Genomic DNA, 17743 nt, shown 5'->3' on the forward strand with positions numbered 1-17743 from the left:
GTTGGGGTTCGAAGAGTTCAGAGGATGTGCCTTTGCCCAGGCCTGGAGTAGAAGGAGATAGGATCCGCTCATTCCTGGGCTCCAAACAAAAGCGAAGCGAGAAGTGGAGTGGGGTTAAGAGGAAAGAAAGAGCCTGCGCGTCGAGCAATGGCGGCTCGACGCGTCGTCTGTTCCCCGTCCCTCGTCGAGCCGTCTCCATCTCCGCCCTCACTGCCCGTCTTCCTCGTGTCATTATCGGAGTGAACGGTAGTCGATCCCGCTCTCGACAACCCTTTCCCTTCTCCAGCTTTCGCTCCAAATTCACCTCGACGTCGACCCATTTCCGTTTTCCTCCCTCTCCTTTCCCACCCCTCCCAACCCAGCAAAAAAAAAAAAACTCCCTCTTCCTCACATACACAAACCGAGTCCCTCTGGACTCTCCTTCGAACGCCTCTCGTCTCTCTCTCTCTCTCTCTCTCTCTCCGCGACGACCTCGAAACCAGACTGAACAAAAACTAAGTTGAAAGAAACCGAATCTCCCCCTCTCTAGTAGATCATCGACGACATATCGGCTCGGATACGGGCGCTGTAGAGAAACGAGCAGAAGGAGGGGGAAGGTGGTCAGCGACGTCGAGGGGAGAGAGGAAGGGGTTGGGGAGGAGACGAGAACGAAAGAACTCACTAGTCGAAGAGACCCTCGGTTCGTCCCATAGCGGCAATAGCGATATCCTGATCCCAAAGCTTCTCCTTGGCACTGTAAGGTTGAAGGATCATCGAACGAAAGGAAGAGGTCAGTCAAACGCAATACGCGTTCTCCTCCGCCTCTCTCGTCGACGGGAAAGGACTCTTGCTACTCACACCCTCATGATGTCCTCCACGGAGACGGCATCGATCGCCTCCTCGATCTCCTTAGGTGTGAGCCTAGTTCCGTGGGTGAAGATGTTCTTCGCGATATCCTCGACGATCGACTTGGTTCCCTCGTCCGAAAGCGAAAGGAGGGTAGCAGCCTTGAGCTGGGACTTGGCTCGCTCGACCTCGGCTCCGGTAGGGTTCATCGACATTCGCTGCCACTCCTTGAGGGTGAAGTGAACGGTATCGTCGATGTTCATGACCTGTAGGAGACGGAAGAGGCAGGGAAGGGAAGGAGGAACGAGGGGAAAGTCAGCTTCGTTGTTTCTCGTTTTACGGGAAGGGAGAGGAGGGTACGAACGTTCTCAGTAACGATGTGGACTCCCCAAAGTCCGGTGTCGGCGTAGGAAAGGTTGAAGTGACGGAAGCTGTTGGCGAGGGAAGCGCCGGAGATGATGTGGGTGAGTTTGGAGGAGAGGAGGGGAGCGGCACCGAGCGATCGATCCCAGTTTCCCATGATGGAGGCGATAACGGTCTGCGAACGAAGATCCAGCAGTCAAAGTCAGCTTCCGACTCTTCTCGAAGAGGCACAGCAGCGAATGACTTTGCTCACCATGGTCCAGTAATCAGGGCTGGAAGCGGGAACTCCCTCGACAGCGATGGCGATGTGACAGTCCTCCCAGGTGTCGTCTCGAACTCGAACCTCGGATCCAACGAACTGAGGTTTAGGGGTCTTGACTCGTCGCATGGGATCGGGTCCGGTAGGGAAAGCGGCGAGGTGCTTCTGGGCGAGCTCGACGAGCTGAGCGTGGTCGACGGCTCCAGCTCCGGCGAAGACCATCTTGTCGGCGTGAAGGTTCTGCTGTCGGTACTCGAGGAGATCCTCCTTGGTGATGGTCTGGATGTTAGCGGTGGGTCCGAGGATGTCGTATCCCAAGGGTTGTCCTGTTGGAGGGTTGGGAAAGGAGTCGAACAGAGAGAGGAGCGAGGAGAGAGACGCGAAGGAGAGGGAGAGGAAGGAGAAAAAACAGGCGGATGGCGAGGTCAGCTTCGACTTTCCTTCCAACCTCTCCTCCAGCTATTCATCCACTTTTTTCTCCCTGAAACCCTTCTCCTCCCTAAGCTTCACACCCATGCCCACGACTCCAACCCCTCCTTCGAGCAGCCGAGCCAGGAACTCACCCTGGAAAGCGACGGCGTGAAGGTGATCAAAGATAGCCTCCTGCTTGTCCTTGGAGACCTCCTCAGCCTCTCGAAGAATGGTGCTCCTCTCAGCGTCGATGGCGGCAGTCTCGAACTTGGGGTTGCTGAGCATGTCACCGATGATCTCGGTCATCTTGGGAACTCCCGAGGCGAGGGATCGTCCAGTGTAAGAGGTGAGCTCTCGAGCGGTGTAGGCGTCGAGTCGTCCTCCAATGTTCTCGACCTCGGTCTCGAGCTGCTTCAACGAACGGGTGGGAGTTCCTGGAGTGGAGAGGAGAATACGTCGAAAAGGATATGTATGGAACGAGAGTCAGAGGAAAGTCGGAGGGAGAGAAGAGAGAGAGGAAGGAGGAAAGGAGGATGACGATCCTCCTTCCTCCCTTGAGCTCGTTGAACTCACCCTTGAAGTACTGGTGGATTCGGAAAAAGGCACAGGACGTATAGATGAGCTTCTGCTCTTTACCAAGATGCTAGAAAGATAGTAGAATTGGTACTCACGAGGTGCTCAGCGAAGTGAGCGACACCAGCCTTCTGGTCGTGTCTCGATCCGACGTCGAAGTAGACTCCAATCGTGGCAGTCTGAGCATGAGGTTGGTGCTCCTGCGGATGCATACAATCGACACGGAAGAATCCAAGCAAGTCCAGGTCAGCTTTTGCTCTGTTGTAGAGGTTGAAGGACGCTGCCGATCAAAGGCGAGGTCGAGTTGAAGAACGGAAGGAGGAGGAGGAGCGAGAGGATGTTTGAAACTTACGGAAGCTACGACGAGACCGTTGGGCAGCCTGGAGATCTTGGTAATGGGTTGAGAAGGAGAAGCAGTAGCGAGACACCGGATAGAAGAAGTAGACTGCAAAAAAGAAGTATACAAACAAGCGTAAGGTCAGCTTGGGAAGAGCTCGACTCGCTTTTCGCCCTGATTCTTCCATCGCTGGAGTTCCCTTTCCTCTCCCTTCCCGTCCACCGAAACATATAGGGATTGCAGGCACTCACTGCTCGTGGGGACTGAGCCTTCAGGGACCGAGCGAGGAGACGAGACGCCATTTTAGGGAGAAGAGGGGAGGGGAGGGAGGGAGAAGGGGGAGGAAGGGTAGGAGGATGGCGGTTTGGAGGGAGACAGAGGGATCCGTCGTTTGCTCGTCCGTTGATAGGCTCAGAACAAAAGAGCAACGAATCCGACGGATGTATAGAAACCAAGAAGCGAACGCATCCAGGAAAGGTGGCACGAGCGATAAAGCGAAAAAGGAGAGAAAAGCGAATCCGAAAACGAGAAAAAAATAACGAAAAGATCAAAAGGACGTAAACACCCGAGGCGAACGAAGAGGCAGCGCGTCTCGCTCTCCCTCCCTCCCTCTCTCTACCCCCAAGACGAGAAAGACTACGAAACACAAGGATCTACGTACTCCGTCCTACTCCACTCCTACTCTTCTTGAATCGCTCCTCAAGCATGTCCCTTCGCATCCTTATCCTTCGAGATCTTCAACCAACCCAACTCCCCGACCATCCTGTCGTTCTTCCCTCCTCGAACGTCCTCCATCTCCTCATCCCCGTCCTCGTCTCCATCCTCTCCGACGATCCTAGCCTGCTGTCCTCCTTTCGAAGGCGACCTGGCCGTCTCGATCTGGAGTCCACGCTCGTTGCAGAGATGGAGGAGGCAGATGAAGCAGTAGGAGGTCGAGATGTCGTTCATCTTGTCGGGAGGGTAGGCCTTCTGGAGGGAGGAGACGACGGTGGAGAAGACTCGAGGAGGTTCCGGAGGAGCGTTGGGTGGAGGGGCGGGCATTGGCTGCGAAGTAAGAACAAGGGAGGGAAAGAGGAGAAGGGAGGGGAGAGGAAACGAGTCAGCGAACAGTTCGTCTCGAGCGGGTTCTCTTTTCGAAGCTGCGAGTCAAGGCGAAGATAGAGAGAACCGATAGCTTCAACTCACCTCCTCATCCTCTGCCTCACCCTCGATAGGAGGAGCAAAGATCTCCAAACCCTTCCAGATACTGTCCTTCAACTTCTTCACGTCCACCCTCTTCGCTCGTTTCGTGTACTTGACGTAGTCGGGTCTCGTCCTCTTGAGTCCCTGAGTACCAACCCAAAGGTTATCCTCATCGTCGAACGTTCCGTCGATGGTAGGTCCGTCCTGGGTTTCCTCGAGGTCGAGGTCGGAGGAAGAGTCGGGATCGAGTCCTCCGTCGTGATGGTTTCCAGAGTCGTTGCCGTCGTCGTGGAAGAACTGAGTGTTGAAGGGGACGGGATCGTCTTGGGCTGAGAGGAGAAGAAGGAGAAGGAGAAGGAGGAGAGCAGAGAGTGAGCACAGAGTCAAAACGAGGAGTAGAGAGGAGAAGGACTCACAACCAAAGTTGTCGTTGTCGTCGTCGGGATAGGCGTTCGCTTGGTCAGCGGCAGCTTGAGCCCAGAACTGTTCGTCGACTTCTCCGTCTCCTCGAGCGTCTGAAAGAAGGAAGAAGAAAGGAAGGTGAGTCGAGTTTGAACGGACGAGCTCGGAGAGAGAGAACGGGAAACGAACTGTTCAACATCTCCTTGTCGGCCTTCCTCATTCGAAGCTGCAACGAAAGAAGAGAGATATTCATCAGCTCAAGGATCGAAAGGAAGTCGAAGGAGAGCCAGCTCACAGTAAACGTCTTCTTCATGAACAACCTCAACAGCTGCGTCGAACTGAAGTGCAGATCGTCCGGCAGCAACCACTTCTCAATCTCGGCCTTCTTCTCCTTCGAACTCTTGCTCGTCTTCTTGGCTCCCGAGACCTTCTTCCCAGACGGCGTCGTTCCAGATCCAGTCAAGGCGGCGGACGTTTTGGCGGAAGGGAGCAGGATGGTCGTCCTTCCGGTGGGAGCTTCGAAGAGCTTGTCGCGAGGAGTGAGAGGTTCAGGAGTAGAGAAGTCGATGGTGAAGGCTGGTTTGTTGGACTTGGTAGATTTGGCGGTGGTGACGGCGTCGGCTGAGTTGTGATCAAGCGAAAGGGAGAGAGGAGGAAGGGAGGGAGCAAGAGGAGACGCGTCAGCAACGCTCAATCGTACGAGCCTCACCAACAAAGCTTGGGAAGAAGAAGCCGTGCGGGTACTCACCCTTCTTGGCAATCTGCCTCCTCATCTTCCAGTGCTCCGGTCGTCCGACCCAGTTCTTCCCCAGGAGATCCTTGTCGAAGTATCCAAACATTTCTCCGGCCTCTCCACCCTCTCCTCCTTCCTCCCCAGCCCCAACCATCGCCATGAACAAATCCCTCTCGTTCCTCCTAGCAGGGTTGAAGGGCTCGTAAGCACCTCCTCCACCTCCCATCGAAACCGACATCGACATCCCTCCTCCGTTCTCGAAGGGAGCTCCGTTGTCCTCCCCGTTGTCGTTGTCGTTGTCGTTGTCGTAGACCTCGAACCCTCCCGCTCCTCCTCCGTCGTCGTCGTCGAAGAAGTCGTGAGCGGTAGTGTTGGCGTCGTGAGCTGGGTTGATGATGTCTTCCGGGTCGAGGGTGTTGTCGAGGTTGTTGTTGGAGGACGAGGAGGTGTTGAGCATCGAGAAGTCGAAGGCGAGGGAGGAGTCGGCGGCGGAGGAGAAGACAAAGGTGGAGAGGGTCGTAGAGATTTGGCGGGAGAGGATAGGGTCGAGGGTTGGGAGGAACTTGGCTGACGAGGGGAGGAAAAGGAAAGGAAGGAAGGTCAGCGCGTCAGTTCGAGCTCAACCGTCAACAACCCGTCTCCTCCTTCTTCCCGTCGAGCCAGAGTCTCTATATAGGAAAGAGAAGAACAGACTTACCTTTGAGTCCAGTAATATCAACCATCCGATCCTTCTCCTTCTTCTCCTTCCTCTTGACATCCTCCTCGAGCTCCTCCTCGTACTCGTCCTCCTCCTCGTCGTCGTCTCCAGCTCCCAACTTGGATCCTCCAGCGTCGAACACCAGCTGACCCGTTCCGTCGATACCGAGATGGTTCATCAACAGTCCTCCAGCTCCTCCTTCGTCGAAATCGGCACAGGTCTTCTTGAAGAGAGGGTCGACGGAGACTTCGAGGTCGAGCTTCTTGGTCGAAAGGGAGGCGAAGGAGGGAGCGAGGGTTGAGGCTCGGGAGTTGTTCTGTGGGAGATGGGAGGAGGACAAAGAAGAAACATATGTGAGCTAGATGCTCGCGCTGGAGATGTGTCTTGAGCTCGAACAGACGAATCTGCGACGCGACTTGAACGAGAGCTCGCAAGGGAAGAAGGGAGCGCTCGAGACGTACCTTCCTCTTCTTCTTTCCACCTCCACCCTCCTCTCCCTCCTCTCCTTCCTCTCCATCCTCGTCATCATCCTCGTCGTTACTGGCCCCGGTTCCCGACTCTGCGAGACCGCTGAGGAGCTTTCCAGTTTCTGCTCGAACGGAATCGACTCGGGAGGTCCAGATCTTGACACATCCGTCGAGCGTTCGAGCTGCCTTCTGGAAGTTGATACCTGAGAACGGCGAAGAGAGGACGAAGGAAAAGAGGGGAAAGGTCAGAGATAGAGAAAAGGCGAAGGAGGTATAGCAGAGGCAAGGGAGGGAAGGAAACGCACTTTCGTCGTCTGGACCGTTCCGAAGAAGAGTGAGATCTGCGAAGTAGTCGATGAGAGCAAAGTTCCAGGTGTTGTTGACCGTGATTTTCTACGAGCCCAGGAGCAACCAGACATAAAAATCAGCCTCGACAAGGTCGGATGGACGGGATGAAACGAGCTCGAAAGAGGAAGGGAAGGGAAGGGAAGGAGAAGGAGGCGAGCTCACGTTGTCTGTTGCCAGCTTCATCCACTCCTCAAACTTGGTCTCCATCACCTCTACACTCTCCTTGACAACCACAGGATTGACAACCACAGGAGCTCCCTCTACCCCACCAGCTATAGATCTATCCGCTCCGTTCATAGCGCTCAACCTCCTCTTCTTCTCTCCTTGAACGACTCGTCGAAGAGGTCCTCCTCCTCCTCCTCCCGGAGAGGCTGCTTGGGCTGCTGAAGCGAGCGAGATATCGTTGGCGTTCCCCGACTGTCTTCTTCTGTTGGCCTTCTCTGCTAGATCGTTGTTGATGACGGACGAGTTGGGGGATTGTTGGTGAGGATCTGGGAGGGAGACGTGTTTGGGACGAGAGGTCGGTTGTTTGGGTTTTGACGACGATCCTCCTCCGTTCGTAGGTCGCTTGGGAGGAGGAGAAGGCAGAGTAGAATCGGAATGGTTGTCGTCTGAGGAAGGAGATCCATCCTCGGAATCCGAAGAGAGAACGACTTGGGCTTTCCGGCTACGGCCAGGACGAGACATGAAGGAGGGAAGGAGGGAAGGGGAGGGGAGGCGAAGTTGACGCTTGAGGCGAGGGGAGGGGAGGAAGAGCAGACGCGTCTGGCCCTCCTTCGAGCAGCCCGAGAGTCCGCAGTTTTACTTTTTCTTCTAGATTTTTAAGCGCCAGATGTCAGTCTCAAGATCAGCTTTTCCTCTCTTGAAAAACTCAACAGAGAGTGAAAATAAAGGAGAGGCCAGCAGGGTCATCTGGTACCTCCCGGCTAACAGGCGAGCTCGCCCTTCCTTCGACCCCTTCCTTGTTTTCAACCCTCAACCACCACTCCCCTTCCACCCTCAAACCTCAATCTAAACCATGAAAGCCTTCGTTGTATCCGAACATCGACACCCGTCGAAGATTCAAACGTCAGTCCCTCTCCCAGCTCCCCAGAGAACAGGACTCTCTCCGGAAGAACCTCGCCGAGCTCACCTCCTCCTCTCCTCCTTCCCTCCCATCTTCTCCAGCTCCTACGACGCTCCTCCTCCCAAAGTCGGCAAGAACGAAATCCTAGTAGATGTGTTCAGTGTTGGGTGAGCTCATGTTTCCATCCTTTCCACCCAGGAGTCGTGTCCTGACTTTTCTACGTCCGTTCAGGCTCAACTTTTTCGACGTTCTACAGGCTCAGAACAAGTATCAACTTCAGCCGCCTCTGCCCTTCGTCCTTGGAACCGAGTTCGCTGGAGTCGTCTCGAAGGACGCTGTCATTCCAAAGGGCTGTTCGTTCAAGGCAGGAGACAGGGTCTTTGGGGCCGCGCAAGGCTCGTCCCTCCTCCTTTTCCTCCCTCGACCTCGTTGCTGATCTTCTCTCTTCGCTCTCTCAGGAGCCTACGCCGAGCAAGTGTCTGTATCTTACCTGCAGCTTCTACCTATTCCCAACAACATCTCGTTTGATCAGGCTGGTTCGTCCCTCCTTTTTCGAGCGAGACGGCTCACACTCTCTTCTGCTGACCTCTTTCCCTATCCTCAGCTGGTATGTCGATCACCTGGCCTACGTCTTACGAGGGGATCGTCGGAAGAGGAGAAGCCAAGAAGGGAGATTGGGTTCTCGTTCATGCTGGAGCAGGAGGAGTCGGTACGTCGCTTTTCGCTGCGTCTTCACGCTTCTCTTTTCTTTCTCTTCGACCTCATTCGAGAGCCTGACGTCCTCTTCTGTCTTCCGACTTTCACAGGCCTCCCAGCCATCCAGATCGCCAAGAGTCTCGGCTGCAAAGTCATCGCTACCGCTGGATCAAAGGACAAGCTCGACGTCTGTCGTGACCTGGGAGGAGCTGATTTCGGAGTCGATTATTCGAAGGATGGATGGCAGAAGGAGGTGATGAAGATCACTGGAGGAAAGGGTGTCGATGTCGTGTTTGATCCAGTGGTGAGTTTGAGGGAGGAGGCGTCGAGGAGGAGACTTCGGCTGTTCGCTTGGACCGATCTGACCTTCGCTCTCTCCTTTCATCCTTTCGTTTCTCTCATTGCTCAGGGTATGCTCATCCCGAGTCTCAAAGTTGCAGCTTGGAAGTGTAGACTTGTCGTTGTCGGGTTTGCAGCTGGAACCATCGAGAAGGTGAGCTCAACCTTTTGAGCTCGACGCGTCGTTGATTCCTCACTGATCTTCCTGTTCCTCTCTCTTCTTCGTTCCAGATCCCAGCCAACTTGATACTCGTTAAGGTGAGATCAAAAGTAGAGCATAAATCCCCTCGACATCTCCATCGCTGACTCGAATCTCTGCCTCTTCTTCGTCGCTCGTTTAAGAACGTCTCCATCGTCGGACTCCACCTCGGAGCCTACTACAAGAAGGAGCCAGCTCACCCCATCACCATCTGGAAGAACCTCTTCAAAGGATTCGCTTCGGGAGCGCTGAAGCCTGTCGTCTTCGATGGAGTGTACGAGTGAGCGACTCCTTCGTTTCGCTCTGCCTTCCTCAAGACGCTCTCGAACCGAGCTGACTCCTCCGAAACCCCTCCTCTCGTCATCGAATTACAGCGGCCTGGAAGCCATCTCTCAAGGATTGCAGGATATCGAGGATAGGAAGACCTGGGGGAAGGTGACCGCGAGAGTGAGAGAGGAGGCGACGGGGAGGGTCATCGAGGGGAAGGTCAAGTCGAAGTTGTGAGAGACTGGCAACGATACCGTAGCGACGAGGATGAACCTATCACGATCTTTATCTTAGGGAAAAGAGTCTGAGCGAGGCTGAGGGCTGAGGCGTTCCTCTCAGAACCCCTCTTTCCCTTCTTGCTCCTCTCTCCTCGTTCTTTCCTGTTGACCCAGCAAAATGGCGATCAAAAGGAGTCACAATAATATCCAATTTAAGTACTAAAAAAACAAGCGACGATCCCTCGAGACGAACAAGGCGTGAGAAGAAGGAAGAAGGAGGTCGTCCGCTCGTCGTTTCCTTCTGTAGTTCGGGCGTTTACTTCCAGATGTCGGCCTAAAAACGAGGAGCAGCGGAAGAGGATCAGCTGAAGCTGCAGAAGAGAAGAACGGACGGAAGAGGAGGGAAGGCGTGGAAAGTCGAACTCACAAACGCGTCCAATTGTTTCGGAGCCGAGTTCGACGTAGCAGGAGGAGAGGTAGGAGCTGGAGTCGACCAGACGTTTTGAGAGGGAGTTGAATCCCAGAGCTGCGAATCGAACGCCAAACGACAGGTCAGCTCAAAGCCTTCGGAGTCGAGTCGAGGTCACGACGAGACGACGAGGGAAGAAACGAGGAGTCGTCGAGGACAAGGGAAGGGACTCACGTTCTGCTGCTGGACCGGCTGCTGCTGCCTCATTGGAGCCTGCTGCTGCTGCTGCTGAACAGGAGCGCTCGATCCCCAAACATCCGCACCACTGCTGGTCTCTCCTCCTCCTCCGAAGCCCATCGATCCCATCCCGTTCGTCAATCCAGCGACGCCTGCTCCTCCCGAACTAGCACCGTACGAGTTCCCACCCCAAGGCTGAGGAGCCGGAGCAGGAGGCGGAGGAGCTCCAAAGAGGGACATGATGTCGTTCTTGGCTGAGGCTCTGGGAGCCGCGACGGCGGGTGGGGAAGGGGAGTGGAAGTCGAGGTCGAAGATGGAGGAGGAAGGTGCGGCTGGAGGAGCTGCGGGGGTGGAAGCGATGGGAGAATCGAAGAGGGAAGGTGTAGGAGCGGGAGGAGGAGGAGGAGGAGGAGCAGCTGAGGATCGGATGGAGGTGGAGAGGAGAGGGTGGGCGACGGGTTGCTGACGGGGAGTTGGGAGCGCTTTCGGTTGGGGTTGCTGTTGGGAGGAAGATCGGGATTGGGCTGGTGGAGGAGCTGGGGCCTGAACGAGGAGAAGAGGAAGGGTGAGGTGGCCAGAATAAGCTCAGAGAAGAGAAGTAACTCGCGCGAGAGAGAGTGCAAGAAGGAAGAGCGAAAGGTCAACTCACCACGGCCGGCGCGCTCTCGTACTCTCCTCCTCCCTCCTCCAGTAGATCCTTCGGATTGTCGGGTCTAGGTCCACTCATAGCCCATCGCTTGGACTCGTACTTTGATCGAATGAAGGATTCGATCTTGCTGTGAAGCGAGAACAGCGAGGTCAGCGTTCGTTCGTTCGAGCTCAACGAGTTGTGCGATGGACGAAAGGAGGAGGAGGGGACGTACTGCTCAGGAGGGACGTGTCCAGGCTTGAGATGCTTCTCCCAGTAGAGGTTGGCGAGCTTGTTCCCCCAGATCTGCATGCTCTGTTGACGAGAAGAAGAAGAAGAAGAAGAAGAGGTGAGCTCGAGAAGAAGGAAGGGTTCAAGCTCAAGAGGGACGAAGGAGAAGGGAACAAACCTCCATCTGCTCGGGAGTCCAGATATCGAGATCGACGGATTTGACTGCAATACGGATGAGATAACAAGTTAGCTGAGTCGAGGAAAAGGACGGATTCAAAGGTCGAGAAGGACAGCTTGAGCTCTCCCATCTCTCCCTCTCACTCTCCCTCCTTCAAGCGAGGTTGAACAACAGACTTACCTCGACTGATGTGCGTCCCCATGGATCGATGGATTCCAGAGCATCGGATCTGAGCAAGAGATGAACAGAAAGAGTCAGTTTGGGTTCAAGAGGGAGAGAGGGAGGAAGAAGGCGAAGCTCACGCAAACGAACACCCCGCTGGCGACGAGAACGCGAGTCAAAGTCAGCTCTCGAGGCTCTTCCAACACGCGAAAGAAGCAGAAGATATACTCACAGATTCCAAGAAGCCCATCGAGCATCTGCATCGAAGAGAAACGAAGCAGAAATGAGCTTGGAAGCGAAGGAGCGAAAGACCAGAAGGAAGGAGGGAGATCCAGGCTCACCGTTCCTTCGACAATCCGCACACGACTTGTTATCAGGTTGCTTGACGAGTTCCCTCAGAACACGAGCGTTCCTATCCGTAGTAGCTTTGTCTTGGCGAGACATTGGTAGAGAAAAGGGAAAGACGAGGGGAGGAGCAGGAAGCCGTTGGGAGCCAGGAGAATCGAGCTGTTTTGGTTCAGAGGCGCGAGTTTGGCGGTCCTTCACGACAGATTTCCCCAGGATTTTCCGGTTTTCGGATTAAAGTTTTCGAGTATAACGGCAGTGAGGTGTTGCAAATATGTACCTTTCTTCACGTTGAACGAAGCAGGAGGAGGAGACCGACTCTTACCGGTTGAGCTTCCAGCCAGCCATCGAGTCGCGCTCTTCTGCTGTCTCCCTTTGATCTCCTCTATTTTTCTTACTCTTTCGTCAGCAGGCCTTGTCTGAACGAGAGAAAGGAGTCGCAGAATTTAACTCTGAGCAAAAACAAAGAGGAGAGGCCCAGGCCAAGCGGATCTGTTGAGCTTCGCCTCGAGGCTCGCCTCCTTCCTTTCTTTCTCTCCCCCCAAACGACGACAAACCTCTCGAGCTATAAGCCCCTCCGTCTTCATCTTCCGTCCCACCACCCACACCACCTCTACACTCGATAACCACGGAGGAGCTTTCTATGAAAGTTGAGAAGTTGTCGCCCCTCGATGAAGCAGCAGGAGGAGGAGGAGGGAAGGAGACGACGACCAAGAAGAGGAAGAAGCCCAAAGTCCAACTCGCAGAAGGAGAGGTTAAAAAGAAGCAGAATCCATGTGAGTACAGGGGGTAGTTCGGAATATTGGACATCGAGCAGGCTGGGAGAGTTGGATAGAAGTGGGAGAGCAGCAGGCAGGATCCTTTCGAGCTCGACCTTCCTCTCTTCCTTCGGCTCGCCTCCTTCACCTCCATCGCACATCTCTATCCTCCTTCTGTTTCCCAAGTTGGAAGAGTCTGTACTGAATTTCATTCCGATGTTGATCCCTTCAGCGTGCGATGCCTGTAGAGCGAGGAAGTGAGTCCCGAAGCAAGGGAGGAAACGTCGACCTGTTCCTGACCTTTCCTCCCTCTCGTCCCCTTGCCTGCCTCTCGTTCTCAGAGTCCGATGTGATCGGGATCCTCCTCTGGATCCCAGTTTCGACGTTTACGCTCCTGGTGCCATCATTCCTCCCTGCAAGGTTCGTTTCCGCTCGTCTTCTTCCGCTTCCTTCCACCTCGCTCTTCTTCGCTGACCTCCTCCCCATCTCTCGCTCTGTTCGATCCTTCAGCACTGCTCTGGACTCAAGATCACCTGCTCGTATTTCTACCAACCTCGAAAGAGAGGTCCTCCGAATCTCTACCTCAAGTGAGTCCCTCTTCGCTTCGTCGGAAACAGGGGGAACGACCGGCCCTCGCTGGCCAGGACGAAGCCGTTCGTCCATGCGAGCCTTTCGTTTTGGGGGAGAGAGAGCGTTGCCTGCTGGAAGATGGTAGCTGGAGAGATAAAGAGGGAGATGATCGTACATCCTTCAAAAAAGAGGGAATCGATTCCTCCCTTGTTGTTATCTCGACCACTTTCTCATCTCCGAAGAAACTCCCTTCTTGAGGGGACCTCGAAGGAGGTTTGGCCACCTCGATTCTCCTTCTTCAATCTCTTTTCCCTGCTGTTGCATCGTTCGATTATCATGGCTTACCAACTCCCTTTCATTCCTTTCTCGTTCTCCCAGGAAACTCAGAGGCGAAGCTCAACAAGCAGCAGGAGGAGCGGGACCCGTCGCGTCGTTCCCAGGAGGACCCGAATCAACTCAACCCGTCGCTGGAGGCTCAAATTCTGGAGGATCCAATTCGACGACGTCCCCTCCCATCCCTTCTCCATCTGGCTACGTGCCCTCTTTCGCCTACAACCCCGAGCAGCAGTACCATCAACCTCAACCTCACCAGCCGCACCCTCACCTCCTTCACCAGCAGATGCAGCCGCACCCGTACCCTCCTCAACATCACGTCCACTACAACGACGGAGGATACAACATTGATCAGGACACCAGTGGTCAGCAGCTCGACGAGGATGACGAGGAAGGAGGAGAGTCGCCCAACGGAGGAGGGATGCACGTCGATCAGTCGCGACCGAGCTGGAGTTACGCTCCCTCGTCGTCGACTCGAGGAGGAGGTCAAGATCCCTACGACGGAATGCCACCTCCACCTCAGCAGCTCAGCATGGGACTCTCAAGCTCGAACGCCAGTCGATCGGTCTCCTTCTCAGCCCTCACCCTCCCCAAGGTCTCTCCTTCCCCACCCGTCTCCCCTTCCCTCGCCTCCTCCTCCATCTCCTCCTACCCTCGCTACGACCTCAGCAACTACTCTACCTCCCTGTCTTCCTCCACTTCCCATCGAGGAATGCTCCCTTCCATCCTTCGTCCATCCCCTCTCTCCTCACCCTCAGCAACAACCAACTTCCCTCTCCACCCAGCCTCCTCAGCACCAAGTCCTTTCGGAGTCTACACTCAATCCACCCATCACGCTCCTTCCCCTCCCTTTTTCGGAGCGTTGAGTTCGACGTCCTACGAGAGGAACTCGGCAAGATGGAGCGATGCGGATCCTGCTGGAACGGGAGACGAAGGAGTGGCGGGACCGTCCGGGTCAGCGTTGATGCAGCAGCAATCACATCCTGAGATCCCTGCGAACGGGATTCAGCTGAATCTGGAGGTGGCTCCTTCGCCTTCGAGCTTGAATAGGGTTCATCGCTTGGAGGATGTGCTGCCTAGAGATACGGCCGTCTACGTCGTTTCGCTGTTCTTCGACTTCGTGAGTTCCCGCCGCGTCTTCTTCGATCCCGCTTTTGGTCGTTTCGTTTCGAGCTGACCTCTTTATTCCCTCGGTGTGTGCCGTTCGTTCAAAAGGTATGGCCCCTCACACCCTGCCTCCATCAGCCCACCTTCCTCGCCGATCTCGCCAGTCATCTCGAGGAAAGGAATCCTCTCTTTTTCGCCCTTCTGATGTCGACGCTCGCCTGCACTCTCGTTCAGGTCAGGCTCTGCTTCTGTTTCGCCCTCAGCTCTCTATGAACAGCTACTAAACTTACTTTCGTTCCTTTGCTTCCTCGCAGGTCCCCAAATCCTACATCCCCGTCGAATCAGGAGAAGTTCGAAAGCTCGCCAACCGCTGCTACCAAGCTTCGAGGCTCATCAGCATCGAATCCTACGATCCGCCTGTACTGGAGATGCTCATTATTCGATATTTTGATACGGTCTATCACTTCGGTGAGTTCGGCTTTTCTTGTCCTATTCTTCTGAACTGACTTTGTCGTTCCTTCCGTTACTTTCCTTCTCGTCTTGTCAGTCATCGGGAACCCTGGATCGAATCACGCCGCCTATGGAGAGTGCCAGCATATTGCTATTTCGCTCGGCCTGCACAAGGAAGAGGTGAGTCTGGCTGCTCCTCTTCGTTCGTTTTCGCGTCTCGTCGTCGTCGTTTCTGAACCGCCCGTCCCTCTTTTTTCGCCTTCACCCAGACGTACCAAGGGCTCGGTGAGCTCTCTCGCCTTCTTCTGTTTCGACTGAAGAACTGACTTCCTTTCTTTACTCGCGCTTCAGATCCTATCGAAACCGAAATCCGTCGAAGGATCTTCTTCCTCATTATCACCGCCGACAAGTCTATGGCCGCTCTCTCTGCACGACCCATCGCCATGAGACCTGAGGACTACTACGACGTGCTCCCTCCGAGAGAACTGTGAGTACTTTCGTCCTCCTATCGAACCTCGGTCGATTTTGGACGACGCGTCCAAGCTGACTTCTCCTCTTTCCCTTCCTTCGCCTGTTTCTCCCTTCTTCTTTCCCCTCAGCGACGACGAATACATCACTCGAGACGCCTACCTTCAGCAACCCGCCTCTCAAACAGCCATCATCGTCGGCTTCAACATCATCTCTCGCATCTTCGCCGTCCTGGGAGAGATCGTCACCCTACAACGAGAGACTCGTCGATGCCCTCCCGTCGGACCGGAAGGTATCATCAAGAAGCTGAGAGAGGTAGGGACGTTGATGCAGAAGACGGTCAAGCTCCTCGTGGATTCGCCGCCGGCGTTCAGTATGAAGAAGAGCTTCAATTCGGCTGCTAATTCGTGAGTCGCACATCTTTCTCTCCCAACTCACTTCTCTTCCCTTTTGCTCCCTCTCTCCTCTCTCTTTGGTCGAGAGGCTTGCTTCTGACTATCCACTCCTTTCACTTCCCTCTTCCGTCGACCTTTCCCACAGCCCAGCAGCAGGATGGGAAACCGAAGCTCGAAACCAACTCGAAACCTATTTCTTCAACCCGGCGTCGTCGAAGGAAACAGCCAAGGACGCCTACCTCGTTTCTCAAGGAAACATCTTCATCACCCATGCGCTGACGAGATTCTTGTTGCTGTGAGTCTCTCGTCGACTTTCCCTTCTCTTCTCTTCGCTCGTTCGTTCGTTCGTGCGTTCGAGCTGAGCTCCAGCTGACCTTCTTCTTCCTCTGTTCGTTCAGTCAATACCGAGATGAGCTTCTAGAGCTTAGTGGAGAGGTTGGGACTCCTGCTAGAACTGGTTAGTGGTCTCCAATTCCCTCGTCGAGGAAGAAGACGACGAAACTTCGCAAGGAGACGCCTCCCGAACCGAAATGACGTGCTGACTTCTCTGTTCCCTTTCTTGATTGTTTACTTGACCACCTCAGCTGCCGAGCGAGTCTCATGGGACTCGGATGGATCTTCGGATCGACGAGAAGCTGTTGCTGTGGATCTGTTGAACGTGCTGCACAAGTGAGCCCCCCTCCTTTCTTCTCTCCTCAACTTCTCATCGATGAGCCTGACTGGCGATCTCCTTATCTTTCGGTTCCTTCTACCTTCAGTATACCAATTAAAAACGTTCGTTCCTCTGAACTCCCTGGTAATCTCCTCCCCTCCGAAACTCCTCGTCGTGCTGACCTTTCTCTTTCGTCGCCTCTCGTCCCTGCAGCTCGCCGTCAACGGTCCTTCGCTCGTTCACAGTCAATCATGCTCCTTTTCTCACGCTCTAGTTTCTACCTTTTCTCGCATGCTGACTTCCTCATCTTCTCGGATCCGCTTCTACCTTTACAGAGGTCCGCCTCGTCGCGTCGACGCTTCTCGACTTGGATCCCGATCCTCCTTCCGTCAAGGGAGAGCAAAGCGTCATGAGGATCAACAGCTATCTCTGGGGTAAGTCTTCCGTCCCTGTTAATGTTCTGGCGTCAACAAATCGACGCTGACTCCCCTCTTGTTTCCTTCAACCTCGTCTCCTTTGACCAGACTTCCTCTCGATCCTCTCGGATATCGAAAAGGTTCGTCTCGTCTTCTCTTCCCTCTCCAATTTTGAAACAACAGAGGCTGATCGTTGCCTGCTGAATCAAAACCAGAACTTTGCGGATTGAGGACGCTCACCGCTTTCAGCGACGAGCGAGGAAGGAAAATGGAAGGACAAACAACTTTCGGAGACCGATGATATCTGCTGGGAATTAGCTTACGAATTTGATGCCCTTATACGTCTACGAGAAAAGCGTTGCATCGATCTCGAAATCAAGTCTGTGGGATGGAGTTGAGAGACGGGTTGGGGGAGGAGAGCAGAGGGACGCGCCGGATAAACCTGCCCGCGGGGCTGACTTCCTCCTCAAACTTTCGGGAGCAACGTTAAACTGAGAACATACACCGGGATCGAAGTTATGCAAGTTTTCAGGACGCCTGGGAAGTTTGCTGATACGCTTTCGAGGGATCGTTCAGAAATCTCGGCCTTCTCCCTCTCAGGCGACGAGCCTCGAAGGAGATTCGGATCGCGGGCCAACTTCTCGTAGAGACAACTCTGAGCATCCGGATCTGTATCGTTGAAAAGCGGAATCCTAATAGATCTCGAGATTTTAGCTTAGCGCGCACGAATCCCCCTGTAAAACTTTCTGTAAGTCGATCAGAATCTCAATCTGCCTCCGCGTCTCCCTAAAACAGCTCTCATTCGTGCTGTAGACCTTCGATCCGAACGGGACCTAGATGGTTCGAAAGGTATGGTCTATGCGCACATTATAGGCCAGATCAAAATACCTAAGGTGCAGATTTTCCTCAGGAATTCCCTCTTGTCGGAGGATCGTTTGGGAATGGGTGCCTCGTCCCTCCCAGGCGACGCGTCTCGATTGCTCCGTAACTATACACCAACTCGAACTCAGAATATAGGAATC

General features: G+C 54.5%; 5 protein-coding genes across 5 annotated transcripts; 2 read left to right on the forward strand and 3 right to left on the reverse strand.

The window, feature by feature from the left end:
• Positions 1-363: 363 nt before the first annotated feature.
• MAS1 (mitochondrial processing peptidase) lies at positions 364-3130 on the reverse strand. Its single transcript, XM_076641609.1, has 10 exons — positions 3020-3130; positions 2784-2876; positions 2530-2631; positions 2432-2441; positions 2011-2292; positions 1442-1773; positions 1190-1363; positions 838-1091; positions 662-733; positions 364-565 (listed from the first exon to the last, which is right to left on the reverse strand). Exons 1-10 carry the CDS (start codon positions 3068-3070, stop codon positions 526-528), a joined length of 1410 nt encoding a protein of 469 aa, XP_076494301.1. The 5' UTR covers positions 3071-3130; the 3' UTR covers positions 364-525.
• Positions 3131-3467: 337 nt separating this feature from the next.
• Positions 3468-7284, reverse strand: BRN1 (condensin subunit BRN1; the record flags this gene model as incomplete). The annotated part of the gene is made up of 10 exons (XM_076643718.1): positions 3468-3812; positions 3954-4279; positions 4367-4465; positions 4542-4578; positions 4648-4973; positions 5101-5652; positions 5783-6098; positions 6244-6452; positions 6555-6642; positions 6760-7284. The coding sequence occupies 10 exons, from the start codon at positions 7282-7284 to the stop codon at positions 3468-3470; spliced, it is 2823 nt and encodes a 940-aa protein (XP_076494302.1).
• A 296-nt stretch (positions 7285-7580) lies between these two features.
• Positions 7581-9446, forward strand: BDY24DRAFT_365123 (NADPH:quinone oxidoreductase family protein). The gene is made up of 10 exons (XM_076637923.1): positions 7581-7665; positions 7765-7830; positions 7895-8058; positions 8122-8199; positions 8268-8372; positions 8470-8663; positions 8769-8852; positions 8930-8956; positions 9041-9177; positions 9272-9446. Exons 1-10 carry the CDS (start codon positions 7616-7618, stop codon positions 9399-9401), a joined length of 1035 nt encoding a protein of 344 aa, XP_076494303.1. The 5' UTR covers positions 7581-7615; the 3' UTR covers positions 9402-9446.
• A 1222-nt stretch (positions 9447-10668) lies between these two features.
• BDY24DRAFT_343423 (stromal membrane-associated family protein) lies at positions 10669-11671 on the reverse strand (the record flags this gene model as incomplete). The annotated part of the gene is made up of 7 exons (XM_076637519.1): positions 10669-10804; positions 10892-10971; positions 11066-11109; positions 11246-11294; positions 11368-11383; positions 11460-11484; positions 11569-11671. 7 exons carry the CDS (start codon positions 11669-11671, stop codon positions 10669-10671), a joined length of 453 nt encoding a protein of 150 aa, XP_076494304.1.
• An 813-nt stretch (positions 11672-12484) lies between these two features.
• On the forward strand, positions 12485-17072 carry BDY24DRAFT_397883 (Zn(II)2Cys6 transcription factor). The gene is made up of 18 exons (XM_076641610.1): positions 12485-12587; positions 12672-12750; positions 12841-12917; positions 13279-14353; positions 14449-14574; positions 14655-14808; positions 14888-14970; positions 15060-15075; positions 15142-15277; positions 15390-15665; positions 15799-15948; positions 16052-16110; positions 16238-16322; positions 16412-16427; positions 16519-16549; positions 16641-16739; positions 16830-16861; positions 16937-17072. The coding sequence occupies exons 1-18, from the start codon at positions 12547-12549 to the stop codon at positions 16949-16951; spliced, it is 2550 nt and encodes an 849-aa protein (XP_076494305.1). The 5' UTR covers positions 12485-12546; the 3' UTR covers positions 16952-17072.
• Positions 17073-17743: the final 671 nt, after the last annotated feature.

Source organism: Mrakia frigida, assembly GCF_051309035.1.
Source record: "Mrakia frigida strain ATCC 22029 unplaced genomic scaffold BDY24scaffold_28, whole genome shotgun sequence".
NCBI lineage: Eukaryota > Fungi > Basidiomycota > Tremellomycetes > Cystofilobasidiales > Mrakiaceae > Mrakia > Mrakia frigida.

What these genes read in the sequence shown, in the direction of transcription:
- MAS1 (XM_076641609.1), bottom strand. Translation starts at nt 3,070, where the DNA reads ATGGCGTCTCGTCTCCTCGCTCGGTCCCTGAAGGCTCAGTCCCCACGA. An exon ending in AGGCTCAGTCCCCACGAGCA is followed by an intron (nt 2,877 to 3,019) that starts GTGAGTGCCTGC and finishes TCTTTTTTGCAG; the next exon opens with TCTACTTCTTCTATCCGGTG. An exon ending in ACCGAGGGTCTCTTCGACTA is followed by an intron (nt 566 to 661) that starts GTGAGTTCTTTC and finishes GTTTCTCTACAG; the next exon opens with CGCCCGTATCCGAGCCGATA.
- BDY24DRAFT_365123 (XM_076637923.1), top strand. Translation starts at nt 7,616, where the DNA reads ATGAAAGCCTTCGTTGTATCCGAACATCGACACCCGTCGAAGATTCAA. An exon ending in GTAGATGTGTTCAGTGTTGG is followed by an intron (nt 7,831 to 7,894) that starts GTGAGCTCATGT and finishes ACGTCCGTTCAG; the next exon opens with GCTCAACTTTTTCGACGTTC. An exon ending in GTCTTCGATGGAGTGTACGA is followed by an intron (nt 9,178 to 9,271) that starts GTGAGCGACTCC and finishes ATCGAATTACAG; the next exon opens with CGGCCTGGAAGCCATCTCTC.
- BDY24DRAFT_397883 (XM_076641610.1), top strand. Translation starts at nt 12,547, where the DNA reads ATGTTGATCCCTTCAGCGTGCGATGCCTGTAGAGCGAGGAA. An exon ending in GATGCCTGTAGAGCGAGGAA is followed by an intron (nt 12,588 to 12,671) that starts GTGAGTCCCGAA and finishes TCTCGTTCTCAG; the next exon opens with AGTCCGATGTGATCGGGATC. An exon ending in CTGACGAGATTCTTGTTGCT is followed by an intron (nt 15,949 to 16,051) that starts GTGAGTCTCTCG and finishes CTGTTCGTTCAG; the next exon opens with TCAATACCGAGATGAGCTTC.